The 26,579-nt window shown below is 51.8% G+C and overlaps 10 protein-coding genes across 10 annotated transcripts; 1 reads left to right on the top strand and 9 right to left on the bottom strand.

The window, feature by feature from the left end:
- Nucleotides 1–713: 713 nt before the first annotated feature.
- Nucleotides 714–3,411, bottom strand: FIBRA_05075 (uncharacterized protein; the record flags this gene model as incomplete). Its single annotated transcript, XM_012326853.1, has 17 exons — nucleotides 714–884; nucleotides 943–1,130; nucleotides 1,190–1,217; nucleotides 1,279–1,372; nucleotides 1,429–1,811; nucleotides 1,869–1,902; nucleotides 1,952–2,031; nucleotides 2,098–2,144; nucleotides 2,201–2,215; nucleotides 2,271–2,391; nucleotides 2,450–2,774; nucleotides 2,826–2,855; nucleotides 2,909–2,927; nucleotides 2,980–3,006; nucleotides 3,066–3,080; nucleotides 3,136–3,190; nucleotides 3,247–3,411. 17 exons carry the CDS (start codon nucleotides 3,409–3,411, stop codon nucleotides 714–716), a joined length of 1,797 nt encoding a protein of 598 aa, XP_012182243.1.
- A 1,458-nt stretch (nucleotides 3,412–4,869) lies between these two features.
- FIBRA_05074 (uncharacterized protein) lies at nucleotides 4,870–5,301 on the bottom strand (the record flags this gene model as incomplete). Its single annotated transcript, XM_012326852.1, has 1 exon — nucleotides 4,870–5,301. One exon carries the CDS (start codon nucleotides 5,299–5,301, stop codon nucleotides 4,870–4,872), a length of 432 nt encoding a protein of 143 aa, XP_012182242.1.
- Nucleotides 5,302–5,974: 673 nt separating this feature from the next.
- FIBRA_05073 (uncharacterized protein) lies at nucleotides 5,975–7,170 on the bottom strand (the record flags this gene model as incomplete). Its single annotated transcript, XM_012326851.1, has 2 exons — nucleotides 5,975–6,385; nucleotides 7,042–7,170. 2 exons carry the CDS (start codon nucleotides 7,168–7,170, stop codon nucleotides 5,975–5,977), a joined length of 540 nt encoding a protein of 179 aa, XP_012182241.1.
- Nucleotides 7,171–7,803: 633 nt separating this feature from the next.
- On the bottom strand, nucleotides 7,804–10,472 carry FIBRA_05072 (uncharacterized protein; the record flags this gene model as incomplete). Its single annotated transcript, XM_012326850.1, has 18 exons — nucleotides 7,804–7,974; nucleotides 8,025–8,212; nucleotides 8,275–8,302; nucleotides 8,353–8,428; nucleotides 8,510–8,708; nucleotides 8,766–8,895; nucleotides 8,956–8,989; nucleotides 9,045–9,124; nucleotides 9,181–9,227; nucleotides 9,290–9,304; nucleotides 9,357–9,477; nucleotides 9,521–9,851; nucleotides 9,909–9,938; nucleotides 9,989–10,007; nucleotides 10,058–10,084; nucleotides 10,143–10,157; nucleotides 10,207–10,261; nucleotides 10,308–10,472. The coding sequence occupies 18 exons, from the start codon at nucleotides 10,470–10,472 to the stop codon at nucleotides 7,804–7,806; spliced, it is 1,731 nt and encodes a 576-aa protein (XP_012182240.1).
- Nucleotides 10,473–12,182: 1,710 nt separating this feature from the next.
- FIBRA_05071 (uncharacterized protein) lies at nucleotides 12,183–13,047 on the bottom strand (the record flags this gene model as incomplete). The annotated part of the gene is made up of 3 exons (XM_012326849.1): nucleotides 12,183–12,552; nucleotides 12,610–12,797; nucleotides 12,865–13,047. The coding sequence occupies 3 exons, from the start codon at nucleotides 13,045–13,047 to the stop codon at nucleotides 12,183–12,185; spliced, it is 741 nt and encodes a 246-aa protein (XP_012182239.1).
- A 431-nt stretch (nucleotides 13,048–13,478) lies between these two features.
- On the bottom strand, nucleotides 13,479–15,237 carry FIBRA_05070 (uncharacterized protein; the record flags this gene model as incomplete). The annotated part of the gene is made up of 3 exons (XM_012326848.1): nucleotides 13,479–13,505; nucleotides 13,566–14,870; nucleotides 14,926–15,237. The coding sequence occupies 3 exons, from the start codon at nucleotides 15,235–15,237 to the stop codon at nucleotides 13,479–13,481; spliced, it is 1,644 nt and encodes a 547-aa protein (XP_012182238.1).
- Nucleotides 15,238–16,054: 817 nt separating this feature from the next.
- Nucleotides 16,055–17,336, bottom strand: FIBRA_05069 (uncharacterized protein; the record flags this gene model as incomplete). The annotated part of the gene is made up of 4 exons (XM_012326847.1): nucleotides 16,055–16,094; nucleotides 16,154–16,532; nucleotides 16,593–16,859; nucleotides 17,048–17,336. The coding sequence occupies 4 exons, from the start codon at nucleotides 17,334–17,336 to the stop codon at nucleotides 16,055–16,057; spliced, it is 975 nt and encodes a 324-aa protein (XP_012182237.1).
- A 1,488-nt stretch (nucleotides 17,337–18,824) lies between these two features.
- Nucleotides 18,825–21,391, top strand: FIBRA_05068 (uncharacterized protein; the record flags this gene model as incomplete). The annotated part of the gene is made up of 7 exons (XM_012326846.1): nucleotides 18,825–19,180; nucleotides 19,242–19,592; nucleotides 20,182–20,884; nucleotides 20,935–21,021; nucleotides 21,076–21,099; nucleotides 21,158–21,280; nucleotides 21,338–21,391. 7 exons carry the CDS (start codon nucleotides 18,825–18,827, stop codon nucleotides 21,389–21,391), a joined length of 1,698 nt encoding a protein of 565 aa, XP_012182236.1.
- Nucleotides 21,392–22,187: 796 nt separating this feature from the next.
- FIBRA_05067 (uncharacterized protein) lies at nucleotides 22,188–22,699 on the bottom strand (the record flags this gene model as incomplete). The annotated part of the gene is made up of 4 exons (XM_012326845.1): nucleotides 22,188–22,383; nucleotides 22,437–22,505; nucleotides 22,556–22,585; nucleotides 22,647–22,699. The coding sequence occupies 4 exons, from the start codon at nucleotides 22,697–22,699 to the stop codon at nucleotides 22,188–22,190; spliced, it is 348 nt and encodes a 115-aa protein (XP_012182235.1).
- A 2,552-nt stretch (nucleotides 22,700–25,251) lies between these two features.
- FIBRA_05066 (uncharacterized protein) lies at nucleotides 25,252–26,406 on the bottom strand (the record flags this gene model as incomplete). The annotated part of the gene is made up of 6 exons (XM_012326844.1): nucleotides 25,252–25,389; nucleotides 25,444–25,580; nucleotides 25,641–25,785; nucleotides 25,848–25,983; nucleotides 26,040–26,187; nucleotides 26,244–26,406. 6 exons carry the CDS (start codon nucleotides 26,404–26,406, stop codon nucleotides 25,252–25,254), a joined length of 867 nt encoding a protein of 288 aa, XP_012182234.1.
- Nucleotides 26,407–26,579: the final 173 nt, after the last annotated feature.

Here is a 26,579-nt window from a genome sequence, read left to right as displayed (position 1 = left end):
CCCCCTGCCGTCGTAGTCGACCTGCGCTCCAAGCGCGCACATGAGCCGATAACGTGGGCGGATCTGCAGCAGCATGAGGGCAGGATGCGGCAGGGCGTCGCCGTTCTGCTGTGCACCGGATGGTCGCGATACTGGGGCGAGCCCACATACAGCGACCACCCGTTCCTGGAGCCGGACGCGGCGCGGAGAATACTAGAGACCGGCGTGAGAGTCATTGGAGCAGACACGTTGAGTCCGGACGAGTTCACGCCGGAGGGCGATACGGGGAGAGTGCACCGGCTTGTGCTTGGTCAAGGAGGCATAATCGTCGAGAACCTCAGTAGATTGGGACAAGTCATCGAGAGCGGGTGGGAGGATATCGTTGTGTCTCTGTTGCCCCTGAATTTGAGTGGTTGTGATGGCAGTCCGGTGAGGGCGGTTGCATGGCGGGGAGAGACATCTACTATGTTCGGGTCAAAACTTTGAAAGCGTGTATAACCTCTGATCGCGTACTCAAAGACTCTCCTAGCGCTAGCATGCCCGAGCGCGCTTGCCAACACCCTACCACGATTCACACTCGACAAGTCGGTAAGCTGTAGAAAGGTGACGGTCACTCACCTTAGAAAGTCAGATCAAAGCTGAGAACGCCTGCGGATAAAAACAAATCATTAGATACCATGTCGGCTCTAACGTACAAATCATAGGCCACGGTATCTAATCTGATCTGTGCCGCATCACAGCTTTGCCTTAGGCACGGAAGTTAGCAGACCCTGCTTCGCCATCTGTCTCGCACGATCACGCAGTGACCGGCGCAGGAGCTTCCCGCTCGGAAGTTTGGGTATAACGTCAGTAAATTCGACACCACCGGTGAGCTGCTTGTAGGACGTCTTCCCGTCTGCGACGTACTGGCAAGTGAGTCAGTAAAGCACAGAAAACAAGCAGAAACCAAACTAGACAACTGACCTTGATGAGAGCAGCCTTGATCCTATCCCCTTCCGCAGGGTCCGTCTCCATACGTGCTTGCGCTGCGGCGCTGGGAACGACGTAGGCGAGGGGGAGATCGCCATTGAAGTCGTCGAGAAGGCTGACGACACAAGTATCTGCTACGTCTGGATGCTGCAGCAAGAAGCCCTCCAGCTCTGCGGGCGCAACTATGGCGAAACCGTCACAATTAACTGTAGCACATGGGTAGTTCCATCCTCCTACCCACCTTGGAATGCTCTAACTTTCAGAAGTTCCTTGTCAAGCGGCGTGCGTTCAGACGACAAGCTGGCGCTATCAGCGACCGCGAGTGCTCACCTTGATACGGTCCACAACGAAGAGCTCAGCCTTCTCATTGATGATCACCTCGTCTCCAGTGTACAACCACCCGTCTCTGAAAGTCTCCTTTGTGCTGCGAACGATATCAGCCTGCACTTCCCACGTCCGCATGCAAGTCGACTAGCTCACGCTTTCTCGTCCAGATATCCCAAGGCCAAAGATGGCGTCGAGATCACAAACTCGCCGGGCTCGCCGGGCGGCGCGAGGCTTCCATCCGCGCGGACCACACGAGCGACAAGGCCAGATATGAGGACGCCTGCGCTGCTGGGGTCGGCCACCTTACAGTTCGGCGACGCCATTGCAATCATGGTGAACGTCTCCGTCATGCCTATCCTGTCATCAGCTTGGTAGGCCGTGAACGGTGAGATGACCTGGGACGAACCAAAACCCTGGCCAATCCACGCCTCGGGAAAGAGGGTGGCGAGCTGGGTCATCAGCTCTCCAGAGAGTGGAGCAGCACCGCACACGACCGCTCTGACAGAGCTCAAGTCGTATTTTTTAACATCGGGGTGCTGTAGGCAGTGGTTCAGTTGGCCATCACGAGAGGCTTAGCATAGCCGTCGACGGACCTTGCAGAATAGAACAGCCACGGGAGGAACAAGACTGTGATGCACGTGTCATGATGTTCAGGGGGCAAGTGAATGCGACTTACGGGAGGTAGTTAATGCGATACCGCTCAATGCTTTTCAGCATATCGGTGAAGTTGAATTTCGGGATCACCACCAGTGTCGCCTGCGACACAGGCGACATTGTTGTCAGTGTGTGCCACACATACACACAGTTGGAATATATGCGCACCCCATGGAAGAGCGTGAAGTGCATGACGAACGCAAGCCCATATGCATCTACCAAGGCCCAGCAGCTCAGTGCTTCCGCTAAGACTGTATGTAAACACGCGTACGGTAGAAAGGAAGCACTGCGGCAGGCTATTTCAGTTGATGTTGCTTGGCCACTGACACAGGCCAACTCACCAGCCAGTATGACGGTTCCAGGACGCAGCGAAGCCTCGGACAGCGGTTTCTTGTCCGTCTTCAGAAACGTAGCTACCTGTATCATATTGGCGATGAGGGCATAGTGGGATATCCGGATCGCCTGGACAACAAGCAAGCGGCATCAGCTGCATGAGTAGACCCTGTGCACGCGGAAGTACCTTTGGCAGCCCAGTTGTGCCGCTCGAGAAGCTCAAGAAGGCTAGCTTCGATTTCGCCTCGCCGGGATTTAGCTTACGCTCAACAAAGCTCTTCGGCTGCTTCACACCTTCGTCGATGAGTTCCGACAGAGTCGCATGCCTCACCGCAGGATCTTTCAAGCCTGATGCAGTGTCCACAAGGACGACGCGGTCAGGAGCGATGCCCACTATCTGTGCGGCTGCAAGCGCGGTGGCGTAATTGGATGAGTGTGCTAGGAGTAATTTCGGGCTTGTAGACTTGAGTTGATGCTTGAGCTCCTCTGCAGTCTGAGTGGGATTTAGGGGGCTACATGGTCATGTAGGGAAATATGTCGATGTGGAGGAAGAAAAGAAATACCTGACAATGGCTCCGAGCCGGTGAACGGCCCTGTCAAACCGGATCAATGAGGGTCGCATTATGTGCGTTGTAGAAGAGCACACCAGATTATGACAGGATAGTCTGGGGCGTTGTCAAAATATATGCAGTATGTCAAGACAGCATAGGCACATACCGACGCTATTGGGACTGAAGATGGAGACTAAGAGGCGGCGATCAGACGGTCCGACAGACAAAGTCGAACAGATAAATGAGCCACACCAACGTCGTTCTCTCCTGCTCTGAAAATGAGTGTGCTATCCGATGTGCGCATATGTAGAATACAACTCACCAATCTTCCAGCGCGCGCTCAATGAATTCGCCAACGCATCAGTGCGCGAATATATCTAATAAATGCGCGTGTCAAAGAACGGTCTAGTAGCTACTCAGCCGTATAATGCACCTCTTCTTTCCACACCTTCCGTCCACTGCTATCCTCAATCAGCCACGGGCTGGGCTGCGCGAGAACAGGCCTGAAAGGATGGTGGTAGTCGAGCATGAATTGTGCAACGGACATGTCGTCCGGAATGGCTGGCAAAGGGCCGCCAATTCCGTGGATTTCAGACATGCTGGCAGCGCACTTGATGGTGGTTAGAACGAGAGATGTGTATGTGTGCTAGGGGGTCTACTGTAGGAGGCAGAGAGAACACTGTATCGCATCCGCTGAACTCGGAGTCCGCGTTGAAGCTCGCGAAAGAGTGATATTGATGACTCACAGCTCGGACGCACTCTCCGGCAACCTCAGTGGCCGACTGGCGAGAGTGACTTGCACGTCGCAGACAGGCTCAGGGTACCGCTGCATCAAAGGCCAGTGTCAAGGAGTTTAAACACGCCAAGCTCAGCTGACACACAACCCCAGATGAACATGAACCTGCAGATGGTACTCACGTAAGTAGGCTGATGCGCAATACAGTATGCAGTGCTGTGCTTCAGAGTCCTGCCTCTACCAGTGTGTTTCATCGCATACTTTGTAAACGCTCGGGGATTTTCGCAGGCCTTTGCCCCGAAGGGTATCAAGTAGCTGTATATTAAGTAATAGAAACCATGCGACATTCACACTACCTCCACGCTACTTTCGCATGCATTCTTCTGAGTCTTGTTTCTCATTGGCGTGGAGAGGAATAAAGTTGCTGAGTTATATCAAAATTGAGTTCGAGTATGAATATTCATGCGATATGTAGCTGCGGGCTGGCTGGCGACTTCTCGAAGCCGGATGATCACGGGCACTCTGACGAGAGGAATTGTTTGGTCAAGTGTTATCTAGCAGGCTCGATCGACGAGAATCCGCGTGAAGGAAGAGGGGAAGGACAATATACGAGAACAAGTCCACGAGGCCCAAAAGCATACAAGTCAAGTCATTTACTTATCATGAGCTCGAAGCTGAGAAACACAAATGTAGGAAGCTGCCTCAAGTTCACGTCGTCCAATGTTTCTGCCTCGATATCGTACGCACGGGAGTAGCGCATGCACCGTACATCATGTCTACATAGGGCCAGGCCCTCGCGGACAATAAATGAGAACCGAAAAAAATAGTTCACGTCATACTCCATAGCTCGTTGCCTTCAGCGGCCAACAACCGATTTGAGTTTTATCTCAACTTATCTGCGTCACGATTGAGCCCATGAAATGAGCACATAGGCTACATGCTAGTCCACATTGGCAAGAACGATCAGACGAGAGGCATTTTGGTATAATATTCTTTATTAATGCCGACACCTGAGATGCTAGTTGCAGGGTATACTGTCGGGGCGCTTGCGCTGAAGGCCAAATGCGGGAGTCTACCCAGCTCCAGCTGGAGATTGCAAAATGAATCGCTGGATCTAATTGTTCCCCCTTTTTTGACGACGCCTTCTGGATCGAGTCACCAGTGGCGTCCGCCCACGGGCAGGCAGAGAAGACGTGCCTTCCCCATGATTTGAACCAGATGGTTGTTGGCTGACACTGCGGGTAGATTGCCTTGAAGATATAGGTCGTGCTTCCGCTGAGGATACACTCTGAGCAAAATTTCTTCGCGACGTAGAGCGTGTTATTTGGATCTTTTGGCACTGTCTGAAATACCTTGTTGGAAGTGGAGTTCGGTGCGAGTACGCTTACGTGCTGAGCCAGCCCTGTGTATCGGGCTCGCCACCCGTTCTGGTCTGGAGCTCAGGGCTTGCAAAGGCTCAGAAACCATGGGAGACTGTAGATCCTGGCTGACATTTCCGTCCACCCGCCGGTCCACCCTGTGATTTTTCTCCAGAGGCTCCTTCAAAACCTCCATCCATAACTGCTTGAGATGTGACGGGTCCGACCACTTATCGATCTTGTTGCCCAGAGGACTGTGGTAGTCCATGGCGGTGTTCAACCATTTTTGGAGTGCAGGGCTTCGGAATGTAAAATTCATAGTGTACCGTCTATCCCGCGCATTGGCCATCTTGCCTAGGCCGCCACCACTGGTGTCGTTGCCGCTGTTAGACATTACACCAATGTTCTCGAGCACAACGTGGTCTTGAGCATCGTATGGCCTCCATTGTATGCTACAATAGATGATGACATACAACATGGATTCCATGTCATCTTGCAGAGAATGAAAAGACCGTTGGTGAACGGCTAGAAGACTGATTGACATAAATCGCCATGTACCCTAGTACCCTAGACTTAGATATCACCCATGGCAACGTGGCATAAACCTCACCGTTCGTTCATGACTTCGAGCTAGCCCTTCTCGATCTGTTAGGCATGACAGCTCCCAGTCAATCAAAATGCCACGTCGGGTACCGTTCTTGGGATCCTGGAACAAGACGATGTTGCCCAAACTAACGTCCCGATGCAATCTCTTGCCTTTTGCATGCGCATCTAGCATGGCTAAGCACGTTGTGTCATTTTTAAAACTTACGATATATATGAAAAAAGATCAACCTTCGTAGGCACAATGTGTGGAGTACGATAACTCTTCTGTGCCTCTGGAAAGCTTTGAGGGGATAGCCTACGGTGCTCAACGTTATGCGATAATGGATGTGAGGAGCCACAACAATACGTCGTTGTCCACTGGATGCACCCTTGCACGACCACTCGGCATCGAGATATAAGTCAGTGAGCGTCTTGTGAGATGAAACTGCAATTTTTGAGTGAATGCACATTACAGCAAGGTTTCAATCTACTGCAGATTGCTTTTCCTTACCCTTAGAACTACTTGAAATGGAGGCTTTAGGCTGAGAGGATATATCTCCATGGTGCAGCAGCTCAGGTATGTTCCGAACCTCAGCTTCGTGTAAGTTCACCAAGATACCACCCTCCTTTTCGAAGTCCTCCCCAGTATACCGCCAAGTGTCTTTCAAAAATGCAATCTGACCATCGCTACGAACGGCCCAGTATCCGCGCGTAGCCCGACTAGCCATAGACAATGGGGACACGACCGGTCGAGATATGAGATACCTGTGGACGCTGCGAGTCGGAGCCACACCGTCATAGACCTTTACAGCAATCACCTTGCCTTCGAGATAGTGTTCGTCGACGGCCCGCTTCAGTGCACTGGCGGTTTTGACGTCCTCGAGTAGTTGCTCCTGCACATGAGATGGTGTTTCTGAATAGCACCTCCTCGTCAGGACTTGCCGGCTCGACTATCATGTCATAGCCACGCTACGCATCCGTGGAATTAGAAAATCACCATAAAAACTCGCACAGAAATTTGGGGTGTTTGTGAAGCTTGAAGTCTTCAGTCACTATGGCTCCCGCACGATCCCAGCGTATAAGGCGAGCATGGCTACCAGACAATGACACCGAGAAGTAGAAAGAGCGATGTTGTCGTGCACACGCCCCAGCGGCATAGGCAACATTCTGACGGAGGGCCTTCCGTGCTTTTCTCGCACTTTTTCATTCGAGATATTTAGAATAAATTGATGGGAGGCATGATAGGCACCTGGTTCGGGATCCGTAAAAAATCTTGCTTTGAATCTCTCTTGACCTCGAAGAATAGCTCTGCATAGCCCAAATGAGCGCGCGGTTTACTATTCTTGTCTCTTGTTTTAGCAATGATATCTATAGCAACAAACATCCGGCCGCATCAAACCCTTGCCGTACAATTCGCTTCTGACTGATGTGCCGTCGAAAACAAAGCCAGGGCATCGAGACTTTATCTCTTTTCCGTCTCCGTTGAGTGCAGATATCTGAAGATCATGGACTCGGCACAGAATATGTTGCATCAGTCAAATCTGCTCACCAAAGGCGCGTAAATATCATGTTCATGATACGCCGCATCTGGAATGCCCTTGAATGCGTTCTTTATGGAAGGCATGCTTTTCTCGCTACCTCTTGGGAGAAAGTCGTCCAGAAAGTCTTGCATCGGCATCGGTCCCAGGAAGAACTCCTGAGCGTTGGCAGCATACCGTCGGTTTTGGGCCGAAGCACGCTTCGGGTCAAATCCGAAATGTTGACTGGTATCCTCATTTTTTGCGATGGGAGTGTGAACTGGTCACCTTGGCTTCTTGTTGGAAGGCTTAACTGGAGGGGCAATCGGAGCAGCGGGCAGAGTAACGTGCGTCATCCTAGATGGGTCATTATCAAGGAGAAGCGCGCCGAAGTCTCGCAGTACCCAAGTCAAAGGTCGCCAACCAGACACGAATAACCAGCTTCAAAGCGACGCTAAGGACTTGAAAAGGCGAACAAGGCTCTCCATGTGTGAATACGGGGGAAGGAAAATATACAAAAGCCATTCCACGAAAGCCCAAAGTGTTTATGTCGTACCAGACGAGTCATTTGCATGCCATCCGAGGCTGAGAAACACCAACTGTAGAAATTCGCCTGTCGCATCCGGAATCCATGGCTCTTTACATCCAATAGTGAAAACACCCCCGAGGCGTGGTCATTAGGGAACCCACTCCAGCACCGTCTTAGTGCCAGGATATTGTTGGTTGGAAATCCTTTGAGCTACCCTCACATGCCTCAAATACATCGCCCACGCAAACCTCCAAAATATAGCATATTACAGCCTGGGCTTAGGTATCAAGGAAAGCTTCCCCTGCTTCGCCGCCTCCCTCGCGCGATCGCGCAGGACCCGACGCAAGAGCTTCCCGCTGGGGTTCTTCGGAATGACGTCAACCAGCTCGACACCCGCCGTCAGCTGCTTGTAGTGCGCTTTCCCCTCCGCGACATACTGGCAGCGTATATTCAGCAACACGATGTATGATAGAGGATGCAGCTGACTTTAATCAGTGTCATCTTGATCCGGCCCGCTTCCGCAGAATCTTTCTCGATTCGTGCTTGGGCACTTGCGCTGGGAACGACGTAGGCAAGCGGGAGGTCACCGTTGTACTCGTCTTGAATACTGACTACACAGGCGTCTGCCACGTCGGGGTGGTCAAGGAGGAAGCCCTCGAGCTCGGCGGGCGCCACTGACAGCGTATGTATGTGTTAGACTCTTGGCTAACACATTATACGACATCGCATCGCTTACCTTGGAATCCTTTGACTTTCAGTAGTTCCTGCGCGACCGAGCTCAATAATGTACGGATCCCATCAGGGTTACACTCACTTTGATCCGGTCAATGATAATTACCTCCGCTTTTTCGTTGATGATGACCTCGTCTCCTGTGTAGAGCCAACCATCCCTGAATGTCTCCTTCGTTTTAAGCGCGTAGCGTTAGGGGGAATTCCAGCCATCCCACTACGACGAGGGAAGGGTCACTCACGCTTGGGCGTTCCCGAGATACCCAAGCGCCAATGCGGGACTGGAGATGATCAGTTGCCCAGGCTCACCACGCTGCGCAAGGCTCCCGTCTTCCTTTAGCACGCGCGCGACGATGCCCGGAGCGAGCATCCCCGACGCGCCAGGGGTCTCGCTGTCGTCCGTCCTGGACATCGAGACAAGCACAAAGGCTTCTGTTATGCCTAACAGTCGGTCAATTGTCAGCACTTGGCTGCAACAAGACGAGAGCGCAGACCAACCGTAACCCTGGCCGACTAGCACGTGGGGCAGGCGTGCAGTCAATCGGTTCGTGAGTTCGGCGGTCAACGGTGCGGCACCAGAGGCCACTGTGTTCACAGAACTTAGGTCATACTTCTCAACGTCTGGGTGCTATGAAGTCCAGGCATCAATTGTGCGCTTGTGCTGGAAGACAAGTGCAGCGTGACACACCTTGCACAATAGGGCAACCATAGGAGGAACGGCACTACGGCACAACACAAAATCTATACAAAACTTCATGCAAGGATATTCGCACCTACCAGATATAATTAATTCGGTACTGCTCGATGCTCCTTAGCATGCCGGTAAAGTCGAATTTGGGAACCACCACCAGCGTGAGCTGTGATGCAGCTCAACACACACATACTGTTATGGGCGTACCCAACTGATACGCACCCCGTAGAAGATCAGAGAGTGCATGATATACACGAGCCCATACGCATCTGAGACGGAGGAGAGCACTAAGCACTGTACGCGCCTGATAGCACACAGCATGATCACATACGAAAGAAGGGCAGCACTGTCGGAAGCGCGGTTCACAAAAAGCCTCGCACAAACAGGTCAAGGCTTACCTGCTAACGTCACAAACCCAGGACGCACCGGCTGCTGAGTGAGCGGACGTGCATCGCTGGAAAAGAACGCCGCGGTTTGGATAACATTCGCGACAAGCGCGTAGTGAGTGGCCATGACAGCCTGTGCAGCACGGCAGCATTAGTTCGCGGGCCGCCTCAGAAACGGTCTCATTTGCCTTCGGTAGTCCAGTCGTTCCGCTGGACATGCTCAGGAACGCCAACTTGGTCTTCGCTTCCCCTGGCTTCAGCTTGCATTCGACGAAGCTCTTTGGCCGTCCCGCGCCCTCTTCAATGAGCTCTTGCACGTTCGGATGCTTCGCTTCCGCATCGTGAGTCCCACTCTCAATGAGGATGATGCGATCAAGAGTAATGCCGACGTCGAGAGCGGCAGCACGGGCGATGGGATAGACCCATGGGTGGACGATGAGAAGCGTCGCACGCGTGATTTTCAGCTGGTATACGAGTTCGTCGACGGTATAGGACGGGTTGGCGGTGCTAACCACGACTTGTCGAAACATTCTTCGCTAGATTAAAGTTGACTTGTGGACTTACGTGACAATGGCTCCAAGGCGGTGGATTGCCCTGCATACATCCCCGTCAGCTGTATACTAGTTTTCTTCGTCGAGACGTACCATATAGCGGAAGGATAGTCTATACAGGGTTAGGTACGGTGTCAATTCACAAGTGACACGAGGACATACCAACGTGATTCGGACTGAAGATACAGACTGCAGTGAGTCATTCAATACCGAGGCCCGGTGATGAAAGTAGTGAGAAAGGGCGCACCGACATCATCGTCTCCTATTTTGAATATCAGTATGCACGTCGGGCAAGAGTAGACACAGCGTACTGATTTGCCAGCGGGCACTCAGTGAATTCGCCAGCGCATCAGTACGCGCACGAATCTAAGCCCGTCAGCGACCATTCACCAGCCATTTGAACAATACACACCTCTTCCCTGACCAATTCGCGCCCAGTCGCGTCCTCTATCAACCACGCTCCCGGCTTATCAAGTTCTTGCCTCAGCGGATGGTGGCAATCGAACATAAATTGTGCGACCGTCACATCGTCTGGAATAGCGGGAAGGGAGCCACCGAATTCATGAATCTGGGACATGTCGTAGATAACCTCAAGACTGGCGGCAAGAGTGAGGGGAAAAGCGGGGGAACATATACGCACACGCTGTCAAGAGAGACGCCGCAGAATTGGCCATGGTTGATCCATGATAGTCGAGACAAGGCTAGCGAGTTGCCGGTAGTTTGCAAAGAAGTGAGGGAGAAAACCCGCGGGAATGAACTCGGCGCCAACACAACACAGTGCAACCTCAAGCCAACCTATCGAATTGTGCATCAAACCCGGCGCACTACTACGGCTCGAATGCGACTGATACGATGAGCGAGCTATGCTTGACAACAGTCGTGACGATGCTGACTGGCAGATTGCCTGGGCTCCGGGCAGCGGGGAATGTTGAGCGAGGAGTCGAAAGTCAAGCGGCTCGCGACATGCATCCCCGGGTCTCGTCCGATCATAAGTTTGAAACGCAAAAGCGTACCAGCTACCAAATATGGAGAACGGGAGTATACTCTCGACAAAAATAATTGTCGTCGTAAAATCCGTTAACGCGACTGGATCGAGCCCAAGAGCACACCATCAGATATGCGACAAAGTGGCTGATTACAAAACTGGGTACAGTGTATGCGGGATTCAAGTGCAGCACGCCTTGACGGGTTGCACGACAACAAATGAGTACCGCTAATAACATATCACCGACTCCACCGTTGAGCAGTCTGACTCGTCGCTCCTTGCCTTTACGGTATACCTCCTTCTACACCTTCTTTTGGCTCAAAATCTCCAGTCGCCGTATTTCGGACGCCTAGCGTTCACCCTATGGCTTTATATCGGGGTCCTCAGCATGAGTATCTGGATTGGGCCCCAACAGTTCCATCTCGTCGATATTTATTCCAGTTCTCGTGCATTCTAAGGTGCTCATTTGTTTTGGGCGGCACCGCGAAGCCACAAGACTTGCCAAGGGCTGCAAGATCCAACGCATTCCTGTCGAAAGTCTTCATGAGCGAATACGACGCATACGAGCTTGAAGGCAAGCCCGATTTCATTCCTTCGCTGACCGAAGAAGGAAATAGTCTTGCTGCAGCAATTTTTCTAGCTGAGGGCTTGTTAATTGGTCTGCGTGCGTAGCATATGTAGACTTACCTGGTTATGAATGTTGCAGACCATGTGAGCAAGGAACGTAAAAGGCATTTTGGCGTCCTCAAGTACCCGAGCGCGCTCGAGAGGAGAAACAGATTCTGACCACCCTTCCCACCTCGCACTGCGCGACCAACGCGATGGATGTAGTCGCGTGGATCGTCTGGGGGATCATACTGTACAATTCCATCCACCTGAGGGATGTCCAGACCCCGGGCAGCAACATTTGTGCACAGCAAGAACTCTGATTCGGTGTTGATGAACTCAGGACCAGCTCCCATCTCAGACCTCAGAGCTGAGGCCCGACGACCGCACTTACACTCGATGAAACCAGCTCATGCTTGAATGTTCCAAAACTTTGGTTATATGATGCTATTCTGTCATTGTTTAATTATGTGTCCTCAGAATGCATTGCCTCCAGAGCACTATTCGTGCTGTTTACTCATGACATTCTCTCAGTCTGGGTTCGTACATGACAACATGGCTTGGCCAACATACATATTGTGTCGACTTGTGCCGCTCTTGCTTCTCCGTTTCTCCTGTATCAATCGAAACAATAATCACCAGCTGAAGCACTCCAGGGGTCAGGTCGTCTCGTCAACACGTCTCTGCCTAGCCTGCCTATCCCTCTAACGCGCGGAATGCCTCATTGAGGCGATCGACTTCTTCTGGTGTATATTTCCGCACACCAAAGCCCGTTGTACGCTTGAGATGTCGAGATTCAGACAAAATGATAACCTCGTCTACTCCCAGCTGTCGGCCCTCCTCGAGGGTGAGCGGCTGCGGCCTTTCGCAGATCGAGCGGCGCGCCTCGCGGAGAAGCTCTGGCAGGTCGTATCGGCGCGCCATGACGATCTGCTCCGCCAGGGTTCCTACAGCGGTCGCGCGCGTGATGGCCAGGCCGCGGATATCTGTAAATAGCCACTTCGAAGCGAACTCGACCACCGATACCCATTCGTCGAATGTGCTCAAGTCGTGATATCGAACATCCCTGGTAGCTCGTGATGAGCTGGTCATTCTCGAATATCTAGCATCTGGCCAATCATACCTAGGGTAGAATACCGTGAGGAATCTCTCAAAGTCGATGGCCCTCGTATCCTCGAGAATAATAGGGTGACCCGCAGATTCTCCCTCCACTTCCTGGCCCTCCGGAGGACGCAGCATGAACATCGTTTGGAATACTTCCGACTTGTGCTCCAAGAAGTAACGATGCACCTTGAACAGCACGTTGTCCACCTGGTCGCCGTTCGCGAGCGATAACATCATATTCTATCTACCGTTGAACAGTTATAAGAGGACCCACCAAAAACACAACAGTACCATCGTCGAAATAGAACCGATCGTGCCTCCGCTGGTACAGCTTAGACAACGATTTACCAAACTTGGCAGAAAATGCAGCTTTGATACCAGTAGACCACGGCCTGCCAGAACACAAACGAGGCAGAAGCAATACATACGGCCGTATCGCAACGAGCAACCCAGCCATCGTCGCAGTGAAGGCGAGTGAAGGGTACGTTGGGAGCACTGCCGCCGTCGTGTTGCAAACAGGCTGTGCGTCTTTCGAGCCGAGAAGTAACGGCACGTTTGATAGAGTTCATCCGTCGAATGCTCGATTTGGATATACACGGACTACATAAATTAGTAACAAGCAAACACAGCGTTTCCAAATATCACGGGAGCATCTCGACGATGAGGCATGTAATGGTGTGCGTTTTTGGTGCCCTAACGCTTTGAATATCTGTTAACAATTCCTACATAGTCCACTGCACTCTGAAAGCGGCAATTTGTTAGGTAAAGCTAGTCCAGCCATCAAGAATGATAGTACCCATATGCGATACAAGAGGCACTCAGCTACACACAAGGAACATCATCCTCCAGGTATATACCCACAGTCGTCCAAGCGTATCTCAACGATACTCAAACGGACGTCAGAGATAACAAAGCCTATAACCAGTCGATTATCAGTATCGACCTAAGCTGGACTGAAGAGCAAGCATAACAGACGTTATCGAGAGGGGATGGCAGGTCAATTTTACAGCGCCAGACCTCGGTGCTGTTGTTCCTGGGGATCTGCAACCAGGATGGCCATGTCGATGTCTGCCCAGTCAGCGTCCCTGTCGCGCGCAATTGCGGATGCAGCGTGTTGAGAAACTGGGCAAAGTCACTAACTCGGGTAACCATGCCACGAATTTCCACGGACAGATGTCGTAGGCCATTAGACGGTAGATGGTGCAGATGGTGCAGATCTATGGTAGCAGGTATCCTGGTGATATCTAGGTGGGATAGCGCAAGCGTTTGTAGACCCGGCAAGTACTGTGCGAGATCCAATAGCGTAGCAGGGGTTGGAGGCGAGAACTGGCTTTGGGGCAGATAGCGCAGTGCTAAACCCCTCAACATCGGCCAAGCCGCCGCCATACTCTTCATCACTGCGGTCGACAGCCTCAAGGGCAGGTGGTAGGCGTCAATGCAAACCTCTTCCAACTGATGCATTGGGAAGAGAGCTCGGATGTAATCCTCTAAATGATGTATAGCCTGAGAGTTGTCCCATTCGGCAAGGTCATACCTGGTTCGGAGAGTGAGCCGAATGCCTACGAGGAGAGGAAGGTCCAATTTGAGTAGTAAATCCAAGACTTGGCTACATTCCACAGGAGATGTTGTCACCGGAAGGGTGAGACGAAGAGCGCGCAGGTACGCAAGGTTCATACCAGACATGCACGCCTTTATACAAGATGCTGTTCCCTGTAAACTAAGAGAATGGATAGATGGTAGATGGTACACCTCGCCCTCTGCGAGATCCACGCTGCGAATTACGATCTTGACGTCCTTCACAGTCGCTAACGGAGCGAGTGCGTGGAAGAGCAATGAGTCGACGACACAGTTGTTGAGCTCAATAGCACGCAATTGAGCAAGATTAGCAATAGGCTCCAAGTAGAGAAGACTATTGAGCCCTCCTACTTGCAGCTCCTCCAGGTGAGGCGCACGGCGAGCAATGGTCTGAAACACAGGTTGATCTCCGTAAAGAGCCACATTCTGTGAGAACTCGTCGAGGGAGTGTATAGAGATTCGCAACGAGCAGAGCGATGGCGACAAGAGGAGGAATTGGCATGTAGCAAAGGGCGTAAACGGACCCACGGCCCAGCGCAGGTGCCGTAAGGAGTAAAACAGAGCTTTGCCATGCCCGAATTGCCGTGCATACCGACACAAGGCCGTCATGCCTTCCGGGTCATTGTGGGTAACAGTCAAATGTACCACGAATGATGCATAGTACTGAAGTCGCTGCCATGTCTTAAACGGGTCTCCATATTCAAACTGGCAGTGACTGTGAGAAAGACATCATTGATGCGTCTCGAGATAATCCGCTCACATAGATCCCGCTGGGTTTCTTATGGCTTGCAGGTAACAAACCAGTCGTGGCACCCACCTTGGTCGTCAGCATGAGGGCGTACAGAGGACGCAGATTGCGCAATGTCTTCCAAAGAATCGCCAGAGCGCAATCTGATATTGCACGGGACACGAGGGTGCAGCTACGCAGTGTCTCCCGGTCCTCTCTGAAGGGGTTATCGTTCCAGTCGAAATAGCTGAGTATATGCTGTAAGATATCCGGAATATGGAGCGCGCGGTGCATCGTGTGTACGGTGGGGGAATCTTGAACGGAACGGCCAATGCTGCCGGGCATTGCGTTCGCGAGGATGGGGCGAAAACGAAAGTGAAAAGTGAGAGGAAAGGAAAGCTGTGAGAAAGCGGTCAAACTGCCAGCGATGACCGGTGATGATGACTGGGTGAAATATGAAAGAAATCCCTGACGACCTCAGTCCAGATCTGTCGAACGACTCGGACTGCGCACGCGCCTCGAGATCCCTGCACAGACATTTTGATGGCGCGATGAAACAGATTCCAAATGCGTGAGCCGTACATCCGAGTCCGAATCGGGTTCGTCAACTTCAAGTTGAAGTGACAGAGGCTCGACCTCGTCAAAAGAGGACTTTGAAGAAAAATTGAGCTCTGCACTGAGTCCATCACGACAACTCAGCCCCTCATTGCACTGTGGATCTTCAGGAGTTCAACCTGATTAATGCAACATTTGTCCTGATAAGCGTAAATGCTACCAGGCAAATCGATCTCATAGTGCAAGTAGTAACTGTCAGTAAGTACCAACTTGTTGCAGGTAACTAGTCAACGCAATGTCACAATGCTGGTGGCGCGGCTTAAAAACATATCAGGATTCGGTGCCCAATCTCGACGGTCTGAGCGATGTTCGACGCCTTGAATGTCAAAAACACTCATACCATGAGCACCCAAAGGAACTGTAACTCATCCACCATCCGAAGTCACGTATCCACATGTAGCGAGAAGCAAACGGCATAGACAAAATTCCATCAAATCTTCTGCCCTGAGCACTCCAATTAACTTCCGCACAGATGGCGGGATAAAAAACCATACCGGGCATAAAGATTCCGCCCATTCATATTCTGACATTAAAACGTTGCCATATCTTATCCGCGGACATAGAGCCTCACAAGAGCCTGCTCAATCCTGCAATCACAAATCTCATCAGCAGGCAGCCCAGCTATCAGAGCAAATCATCACCGCACCTCTGTTTTACCATCATCGTTACACCCTGGTTCACGAACCCTTTTACGATCTGCGCGCCAAGCCCATCATACAGCCCTGCGCACCCCCTCTGAGTGAGCGCAGTGCGCCATACGTCCATCATCGTTGTCGCGCCTCGCGACGCGCCTTCCTGCAGGGTCGGCCGCCACGCTTGTACGCGCACCTTGGCTAGGACGACAGGGTATAACAAAGCGAGTGCGAGTGCGTTTGAGCATGCGCCGTCGAGGAACGCCCGGAGCGCCGCCCGCGCAGGGGTAGCAGTGGTCGTTGGGAGGAGCGGGAAGTGCATCCGGTTTAGAATCTTGAAGAAGAGGAGGCTGAGCGCAGGCGTGAGTGCAAGCGGGAGGGCGGGTATGAAGCCTGAGAGGCAAGCATGTGTCAGTACAACATGGGCAGGGGTGATATCGCCGCGCAACTCACCTGCCCAGAATCCTCCAAGGCCTTGTTCCTGATAGACATCTCGAATCACATCAGTTGCAGACCACGTCCGTTTCTGTTGCTTTACTTTTGAGTCTGCCAATATAGCATCATCGTCATCGCCGCTGCTCTGCAATCGCACAGTGACGACACTGAGCGGGGTTGATATGGCACGACTTGCTACACCCGCAATGAAGCCGATAGCGAGTTCGGTAGGGCCCCCCAGCAGGGAGGGTGCAGTGGGGGAGATTAGGGCCTTTCGTAGGGTGGCTAAAAGAGAAATTTGAGACGATGCCAGAGGCGCCGCGCGACAAGGGCATGCAGGAGGGCGTAGAAATAGAAGTACAAGAAGCTGGTGAGATGCGCAATGGGAACAAAAACTTTGATATGAGCGACCGGGAACGCTCACTTGGACAGAAGCGTGGATGCCGTGTCTGTTTCGAGTCCGCCATACAAACCGGGAACACCACGAGTGTGGAAGATGTGTCGTAGGATGTGTAGGGTACCGCACAGATCTGTGGTTTGCGAGTCAATCAGCTGAATGTCTGGAAGTAAACTCTCGTACCACGACGATGCAGATTTCTGCTCGTTTGCACCTTCGTCGCGACAAGGTCCAGCGGGTATGAGATGGCGTTCGCTGACGCGCTTGCGAGCGCACCGGAGCATGCTTGAACGAGAGGGGGGAGGGAGGAGGTCATCTGACGGAGTACTCGAGTTAGGCTTCGGGAAGCGGGCGGATGTATGCATCGCGAGCGAAGTGCAGGACAGTTATATGCGCGCGACGACCATGATTCGGCGGGAGCTGGATGACGTCATGTGGTCCTGGAGAATTGATTCCAAAGTGGTTGGGTGCTTCAAAGGTCGCCAGCTGAACTCATAGAACAGCCAACCAGATACTTTCAATGGTAGCGAGCCACTTCTTTCGCTGCGCATATCTATGTCTGCGGTCGCAAGATCCAAAGGGCGTGCAGGTGCAGACAAGTCGCAGCTGAGATACTTGGTGCTGGCGCGGGGAGGGGGCCGGGAAATCCCAGGGCATCGGCTGAGTCAAGTTCCCAGTTGGTCGTAACCTGACTAGCTGTGCTCCTCCTCCACCCTTGTAAATCTTCCTCTCGCCCACCTGGCAAAGACAGGGCTAGTGTCTCAAATGCGTCAGGTTCATTCTTAACGGCTTCATGTGTCAACATGTCAGGACACTCAATGAAATTATTCTGAAGGTGTGACCGTCGAGCCTCTACAACTTATTGGCACCAGGCCCTAGATATCGGACTTACCTCTCTCTCCAGGCTATTCAATGAGGCCTGATCTGGCGCATCAAGATCAAAGCTCGAACTGTAGATATCTGGAAGTAGTAACACAATGACTCCGTTGAAGAAAAACAGTTAGGTTGGGCCCATTTAGCTAGTGCCCTATGCCACACTCTGATCGACGAGCCTGTCGATGTCAGGAGCCTGAGTCCATGTACTTCCCTCTCTCAGAGCGCGGCGTTCACGGTACAGACGAAGAATGAATGATCACGAGCAATCGGTCGCCTCGGCTCCGCTCAAGCAGCTGCAATCTACTTAAGGAGCCTTGTTATGCGTCTAAATGTCCGTGTCTCCGTACTACTCCTTCGCTATTCACCAGCGTAACCACCTTTGTGATGCATTGTGCCCTACAGACGCCAGATATTCTGCGGTACATCTTCAGCTATGACAACACTACATACATGGGACGAAAGCGCTGGTCTCCTGTGCCTTTGTCTGCAGCATCTTTTCAGCGTACGCGCTTCCTGTCATCTGGCGGCACCTAATGGATGCGCGCCCGCTCTATAATCTTCTTTTGAAGACAACCCGACCATCTCCGCCGGAGGTCACTGACGAAAGCGGCATCAAAGACTATGGATCTTCTGTGAGTAACTCCCTATACTCACTCATAGGCTTCCTATGTCGACTCTTGTAGTCTGAACCCCAGAGAAGATGGGGGCGATTCCAGCACTACGCAGCGTTTGCAACTCATCTGGACATCGTTCGTGACAACTTCGAGGGCATGTCTGCTATGTGTCACTATGCACGTCGGTTCGCAGACGGCACAATTGTCTTTCCTTCCCTGCGCCACCTTCGCTGTGCAGTTGTACGCCATTCCCCTCTCGTTACGCTGCATTCATTCCTACTGTCCTCTTCTCTACAGTTGGTCCATGTTCGCGTCGATACCGTGGATGAATATTCATCCCACTGTGTATCATTGTACTAACCCATGCTCCAAACCACCGCCTCTCTAGTTCCCCAGCTCGAAGAACTGCAAGTGAGGGAGGTGAACAGCGCGCTTTGCAAGGAACATATCTCACGCTTGACGCATTTGCGAGCGCTGCAGCTCATCGATTGCCTAGTCGACGGGGCCCTCCTGTGGACGCTTGGTACCCTTTGCAGCCTCACCGATCTGCAGTGCATGGTTCAAGCCATGGAATTCGATGCAGACATCCAGTGTAGCCTGCCGCTCTTACGCTCTCTCACACTGCAGAGAACGCCAATGGATCTCCAGGCATGTTCAAGCGCCATCAGTTTCCCGCGTCTGAGCTCAGCCCACCTCATCCTCCCCATCAACACGCGTCCGTGCGAGTCAAGATCGTGCGCTGAACGTGTTCGTCGCGGGCGGCACGCTGCTGCTTGGCAGCATTAGCCTGAGCTTCCGGCTGCGGAAGGGGCGCGAGATCAGCGCGCCTTGGCGCCTGTATACTGTCGATGACCTCGTGCGCATCCTGTTCGGACTGCACGGCATCAGCGAGTTCACTTTCGATGCACCGTACCTGCAGCTAGTGCTGACTGACCAGCTGGCTTTCGACATTGCCGCAGCGTGGCCTGAGCTACGCTTGCTAGTGCTGCTGCGTGCGTCGCACGATCTTGGTTCGACCATGATGCCTACTCCACATGTGCTCGCAGAGCTCGCGCGGCGCCTTCCGGACCTCGAGGAATTGGAACTGTGGCCCATGGGCATCTGGATGGCTTTGTTCAACCCGTCGGCGTCGTACGTGGTCATACACCAGCTGTGCACGTATCGTACTTTTTTGTTTGCCTACGCCGCGCATATATTTTGATTTCTTGCCGATGAGATACCCATTCTGCACAGGTTGGATGCCGCTTGAAACTTCTTTACTTGTGTGTGCTGTTGATCCTCCACTGGACGCTCGATGGCCTGGGGTATGCATCCGACCTAGCATCTTAATAATCATATATGTGCTTGTTCTCATTGAATCCGCCTAGATCACCGGTAGAAGACATGGAGTAATTGTGGCGTGTCGTGCGGGTTGTATGCGACCGATATGCACCGGCAGAGCGCACGCGAATGCAAGTTGCCAATCAGACTAGGGGGGAGATAAATGGCCCAGTCCTTAGGCCTTAGGAACGGCACGGTGAAGTCTGCAAGGATCAATAAGGCTGAGACGGATACAGTAATGTGAGATCCCCGCTGTGGACGCACGCTTGTAAATTGTTCAATCCTAAGACTGTATATAGACCGCGCAGAGACCGGTAGATGCCGGCCGTCAACCAACTGTACTCGCATCCCTGTGCATCCTGGCTTCTCCGGTCACCGGCTCAAAAACCATGCGCGGCAGAAAGAGTTCGACAAATTCTCTCAACCTTGCTCCTGAGGGTTCACCTGTTTATACCTCGCTTAGAAACACGGCTTCCCCCCCAAACCATCCTGCTCCCACTGAGCCTCCCCTCAGCGATGCTTCGCCGCTCCTTCCTGGACCCCGTCAGTCGAGTCGAGTTATCCAGGGAAAATCCTTCGGAATTTTGACTCTATATAAAACGTTAAGAGTTTTGGCAGGATTTCTCGTGGGGTTATTTGTGGGTTTAGTGATATCCTATATCATCGTTAGGCCGATCTTTGACGTACGTCAAAACGGCCTAATGATGAGGGAGGAGGCTATCGTCGCCAGGGAACACGCGATTTCATACAGAGAGAATGTCACTTTCGAGAGGGAGGATAGTCTTGATAGTCGGGAGACACAGCTCCACATGGACGAGGATGCTGTCTCCGAGAGGGAAAAAGCTGTGCGTGATAGGGAGAACGCAGTCCACACGAAGGAAGACGCGATGCGAGCAGACCAAGAGCGCAGGGAGCGCGCGCGCCTTTACTGGAGCGACCCGGTCGCGGAGCAGCGGTGCCTAGGCTACGAGATGAGAAAGTATCACGCAGAGTTGTTCAACATCCCAGAAGGAGAGGATACACAGAGGTGGTGCATGGAGACGAGCATCAATATTCACGGCAAGACGTATGACCATCCGGATATTTGCACTGAGGAATATGTAGTAAGTATTCCCTAGTGCCTATATGAGTGTATCGCGCTCACAGTCAATAGGACGGGATTGTCAAGATCGTTGCACATTGGACTGTGAAGGGGAATGAGCCGACATGTCGGACGTGGTGGGGTAACCACGAGAAGAAGGTACGTCTTGCACTCGTCTCGACTCATTGTATATCTGAACTCAACACATTCTAGGAGTGCTTCGGTTCACACCAGCAGGTATGACCAAATACCTCCAAGGTTCCATGACATGCAGCTAAAACCTGGCTTTATTCAGCGTGTCGAGGCTCACCTGTTTAACCACCAAGAGCCCTGGGACAATTGGGCAGAGATGTGCTTTTCTACTCCGTCGGACTTCGCAGATCAGTCTTTCGCCCACCCTGACACCTGTGAGAGTAGGGTTAGTAGTATCATGCTTTAATCATGTAGGCATCTTTACTGACATAGGTACTTGTAGGATGGAATCGTTGGGACATGGTTCATCAACGTCGACTCCCACGAATGCCCGTAACTTGGAGGGTTCGTGTTGTTTTGAAAGCACGTCACGGTTGTCTTGGTCATTGTCGCGCACTTGTGTCCTTACCCAGCTCTTGTTCTCGCGTCTCGTCTTGTATTGTTGAACTTGTGACTTGCCATCGTCGATGGCGTGTATTCGTGTCAATCTATTTGTAGCATCCGAGACGCTTGTAAGTGGGTTAGGCCTTCAGCGAAAATGGTCCACGAAAACCCGTATTTTCCAAAGGTTCCGAATTTCCAATAAGCGGTGGCGCAACCACACGGACACCCATCGGCAGGTACCAAATCTGCCCTTTGTTTCTGTGGGCTGCGCCGCGGCGCATGCCGACGATAGTCCATACCAGTGGTGCATCCCAGTGCGCCCCATGGTGGCAACTCATGCCAAAAGTACCTGTTTTTGCATCTTGAGATCAGACCTGTTTCTAGCAAATATGAGTTTCATTAAGCTTCCTTATGTTTGCCGTCGTGCGAACCAAGTTCAACCATGATAGGGACGATTTCACCCTGACAAAGAACAGTTGGGAAGTCCTTCACATGCAATGATGTTCGGGGTATGTGCCACTAACCCAGTCATTCAAGATGCGCCGTGTACGGTAACCCTCAGATGAACAGCGAGCGTACGCACGCACGCATTGATATTGCAGCGGCCTGAGTACAGCCATACCTTCAGTGCATCTCAACGCGCAAGCCAGCCAATAATACCATGATGAGCCCTCAGAAAAGTGCTTATTCGTCGTTCAGAAGTGGCTACATACGTCATGTCATCGTGAACTGCATAATTCACTGAAGGACTACCGCAGTTCATCAAGAAAGGCACGAACCACAGCACGGGCATAGTGGTACTGCGAGTCCTCGTGACGGTAGGACCGTCTCCCCTCGCGCTGAGGGTAGTACTGCTCATAGCGTTCATGTCCATGGAAGCGATCTTCGTGTGCATGCCAGTTAGATCTAAAGTCGCGCTTTCCGTTCTCCCCGGAGCCCTTTGCGCTACAACGATGAATAAGAAGGGATAATCAATGAAGGCGTCAAAAAATACGCACGCCTTATCGGCCTTGTCTAATTCAGCCATCTCCAGCGCATTTTGTGTCGTGAGCGGTTTCGACTTGTGGCTACGACAATGGATGAGACACATCGGAACAGACCTGCCAAATAGACTCACAGATGCGTCTTAAGGTCGTGTGCGGTCTGCCTAAAAGAAAAAGGGGTCGTAGGCAAACAGGTTTTACTTCAAGCGCAGCAACATAACTTACTCCGAGTCTGCCGCTATTACAGGAACAATCGCAAGCACCCCGACAACGAACATTGTTGTCAAACGCATTATGACAGTTGATAACTTCTGCAGAGGATTGGTCAAGGATGGTCGTCGCGCACAGGCAGAGGGCGAACGAAACGAGTCAGGCTACGAGAAGCGTTCAACGATGCATAACCTGCAGATAATCGTCCCAAAATACTCACTATCCAGTACCTGACCTTGAAGAACTTCGCTCACAGATCAACTGAGGGCTGGGGAAATAACCGGTGAATCAGCTGCCCTTTTATAGAGCTCACTCAGATTCATCTAATCTTACATTTGAAACTAAGTATTCTATTGGTGGATGATTTGGCCGGAATGTCTTCGTGATGATTGATGCCGCCTATGGTAATCCCGCCAGTAGGAGCGACAAATTCAATTATTCGGCCGGCACATTGTCCGATTTAGACACCAAAGTGTGACAATGACTGAATGTCTTCAGTACTAAGTACTGAACAAGAAGGCACGCAAAAGTGGACATCCATTCGCTTTCGTTCAACCTCGAAAAAATAGCAGAAATGTTAAAATGGAGGTGAGTGTGGAGTAAAACTGAGTTAACCGACCCGGCAACAGTAATGGCCCATCACGAGCCTGCCGGCTGATTACTGTACCCAGTGTAAGGTCTAGCGTAGTGTTTGACACGCAGCCGCATGAGCCCTGCTTCGCCCGCATTTGCTTTCCCCTTAGGGATTTTCTCCTTATGGCAATGTCGTACACGCAATAGGAGCGACGGATCCATTCGCACCGCACTCGGCATACTGAAGACCTTTAGTAAAAGGATTCTAGATACAACACTTACGGCCCGTTTACTTTCACTTCAAATCTGAAGTGCTGCAGTTCATGGAGGAGAGCGCAAAACCTATGTGTGGGCATAGTGCGCCGTCGGCTGCTCGTGACAAAAGAAACTGCCCGTGACTTCGTGTCTATCGTTATGGAGGCGGTCCGCATCTTCACCATCATACGCGTGCCGGGACGCTTGATAATCGCACAAACCAAAATTTCACGAGCTCCTTGGGGCTGCAGAAGTGAATGAGCATGGCAAAATAACACCCACATCGAAACAACTATGCCTAATCTTTTGCATCTTCTAGACTTAAAGTTGCAAGAATTTGTGAGAATGACGCCGAAATCATGTCCAGTATTTAGCGTATAAATAGGACAGCTTCGCAAGCTCAGCCTGGAGAACGTCAGACGATGTAGGAAACTATCTTGACTTGGTTCTATAATGATGACAACAAAGGTCCCCATTAGATGCATAAGTCATGATCAACTCATAACACTGCTCCTTGGGTAGCCTAGAGGGGTGCATCATCGTAAGCCTCGTCTTGAGATTATAATAAGCATGGAAACATCCTACTTTAGCGCCAGTATGACAGGGATGACCGCACTCAGAGTATCGCCGTTGGACGTTAGATGTAGCATTTGGACATAATGAGCAGGAAATTAGTTGGGTGGTCACCATTTAATGAAGTAAAACGAGAACGAAACAGGTCAAGTTACAAGAGGCAGGAGTCGACAGGGCGATAGTATCGCGAAGGCTCGCTATTGTACCTGATGTCGCAGTCGCCTGAGGGCTGGGTTTCAAAGAGCGGAGAGGCTGACTCTGAGGATGCTTGGGAATGATTGAATGGGCTATACAGTCGTACTGCGAGCATAACCTCGCCATATACTTCGACGGATTTACTCTCGCGTATTCCAGCATGACCATTAGTGCTTGAGACTGACCGAGTATGAGGGATAGAACACACGCAGATCTGTTTTTTTTATCGTTCAAGATAAACATAGGAGTAAGCGCAAGTCGAAGACACGAGAGCGCGAGACACAAGCGAGGTAAACGAGCCTCGAAAGCGTCATGATCAGGACATGTCGACTATCACCATTGACATATTCCGACGCAAAATAATATAGTCCTGGATTCTTTGCGGTCTCAAATTAGAACGACATGTCTCACTGTTCCAAAGTGGAGCTTTGAGCACCGCTCAGCGCAAGCGTACAAGCACATGGTATAATATCTCGGGACTCACCTCATTTTGACCTATCAAATGCCAGTGTGTCGAATATAACCCCAGATTCAATGACCTGTGAATTGCTGATACTAATGTAGTGGTTGAGTCGGGACGAGAAGTAAAATTTATGTAGACCCCGCCTTATCTAAAACAGCGGGGTATTGCTATATTTGGATATGATCGGAATGTGTTCGGGATCCTTATTGACAGTTGTTGCCCGCCGCGCAATTGATCAAGGTACGACACATATGGGGCGGCCAAGCTCTGCACAAGCAGGCGCACAGCATATAGATAGACCTTTACACTTACACTTACGATGAGGACAATTTTCGAGCTGTGACGTCTCCACAATCCTCGAGTTCAGTACTTGGTTCTACTAAATTCGATTGTAATATCAATAGTCGTTAGGTCTACTAAACAATAAGTTTAAAGTTGTATCGTATCAAGCGGCGCGCATGGCGGGTCGTGGCATGCATCTACGCACGGGGTATCAAGCTGGGCATAGCATATCAGGGAATATTTTCTCTCCGTCAATCCACACGAGTCGTGAGAGGGCGTTCATGAAATGAAGGCGAGCTCGCGGGTCTCGGCTGGGAGCTCGCGGCGTGGAGGTACGAGCCCAGGGACGAGGAAGAGCATCGCCGCGATCAGCTCTGTGACAGCAGAGAAGGGATACCACCAGTGCTCGTTGTTTTGCTATTAATAGAAAGAAATGAGAAATGGGTCGGAGAATGTGAGGGCCAAACGTACCCTGGAAAGGTTGTGCTCTGTACCCGCGTAGAATGCCTCCCGTGCAAGGATGAGGGCTGCGATCGCCAACAGAACGAAGGCCCCGCTCGTAGAGTAATGTGTTTCCTGGTCCGCCTCCGCTTGCGCTGGCTTTTTCTCTGCGGGTGACATGCGATTTTAGTCCAACGTGCGGTAGGTGAGAGCAGAGATGTACGCACGGACACCGCCGAGCGTCGCCGCACTCAGGACGATTGTGTTAACGGTAAGGAGACAGGCAACGGCGAGGAAAATGTACACGCTCGCGCTGCGCAGGTTCACCGCTGAGTTGATCGATGACAGCGTCGAGGCAGTCTCGTAGTCGACCTGGGAACGGATGCAAGCGGTCAGCCCTTTGGACGGTGCAAATGAGCTCGTGATGTACTCACGGATCCGATGATGCCAATGACGACGGCTGCCATGAGGGCCGCTCGGATGACCATGCGGGCACGCATTATGCGGAATAGCAGCTTGGCGGGTCCGGGCGAATAGCTCATGATGACGTCCATGTCGATGAGCGATTCTCTGTGAGCGGCCGATATTAGCGGGTGCATGGAAAGAGTGCATGGACGAGATCGTACCGGTCAAGGACAAGGGTATACGCAGAGTAGAGCATACCGAAGAAAGATACGCTGTAGATGACTTCCTCTGCGATTAGGACGTGCTCATTGTGAGCGGCCGACGATGACCCTGCAAGGACGGCGCGGAGGATGAAGGCTATGATACGAACTGCATTTGCTAGATTAGAGATGCAAAAATTCGGTATGAAAGCCCAAAGGACTGACCGAAGCAGAAGAAGGTGAGAACGATAAAGACATAAGTCGGCTGGCGAATGCTTTTGAAGAAGAAAAGGCCAAGAAGGGGGGCGTAGACAATGGCAAAAATAACGGCGCCGGCAATGGAGTAGATGCCTGCTGCGTGTGCGTAATTGATGCTGGTGCCTGCCATTGGGAATGAATGAAGAAGGTAAATAAAAGTGAAAAGAATGAGGAGCGGAAGGTGCGCGCACCTAAATACTTTTATAGAGGCCCCGCGTGTGTGCGCGGGCTGTGCATGCGATTTGAAGGGACGCCGGGAGAAATCATGGGACAGCCTCGCCTGGGTTTGAGATGCGAGGGCCA

Source organism: Fibroporia radiculosa (genome assembly GCF_000313525.1).
Source record: "Fibroporia radiculosa TFFH 294 genomic supercontigs, scaffold3773, whole genome shotgun sequence".
In the NCBI taxonomy this organism is placed as follows: Eukaryota; Fungi; Basidiomycota; class Agaricomycetes; order Polyporales; family Fibroporiaceae; genus Fibroporia; species Fibroporia radiculosa.
Note: the sequence above shows the minus strand (reverse complement) of the source record. Positions and strands in the feature narration are given on the sequence as shown.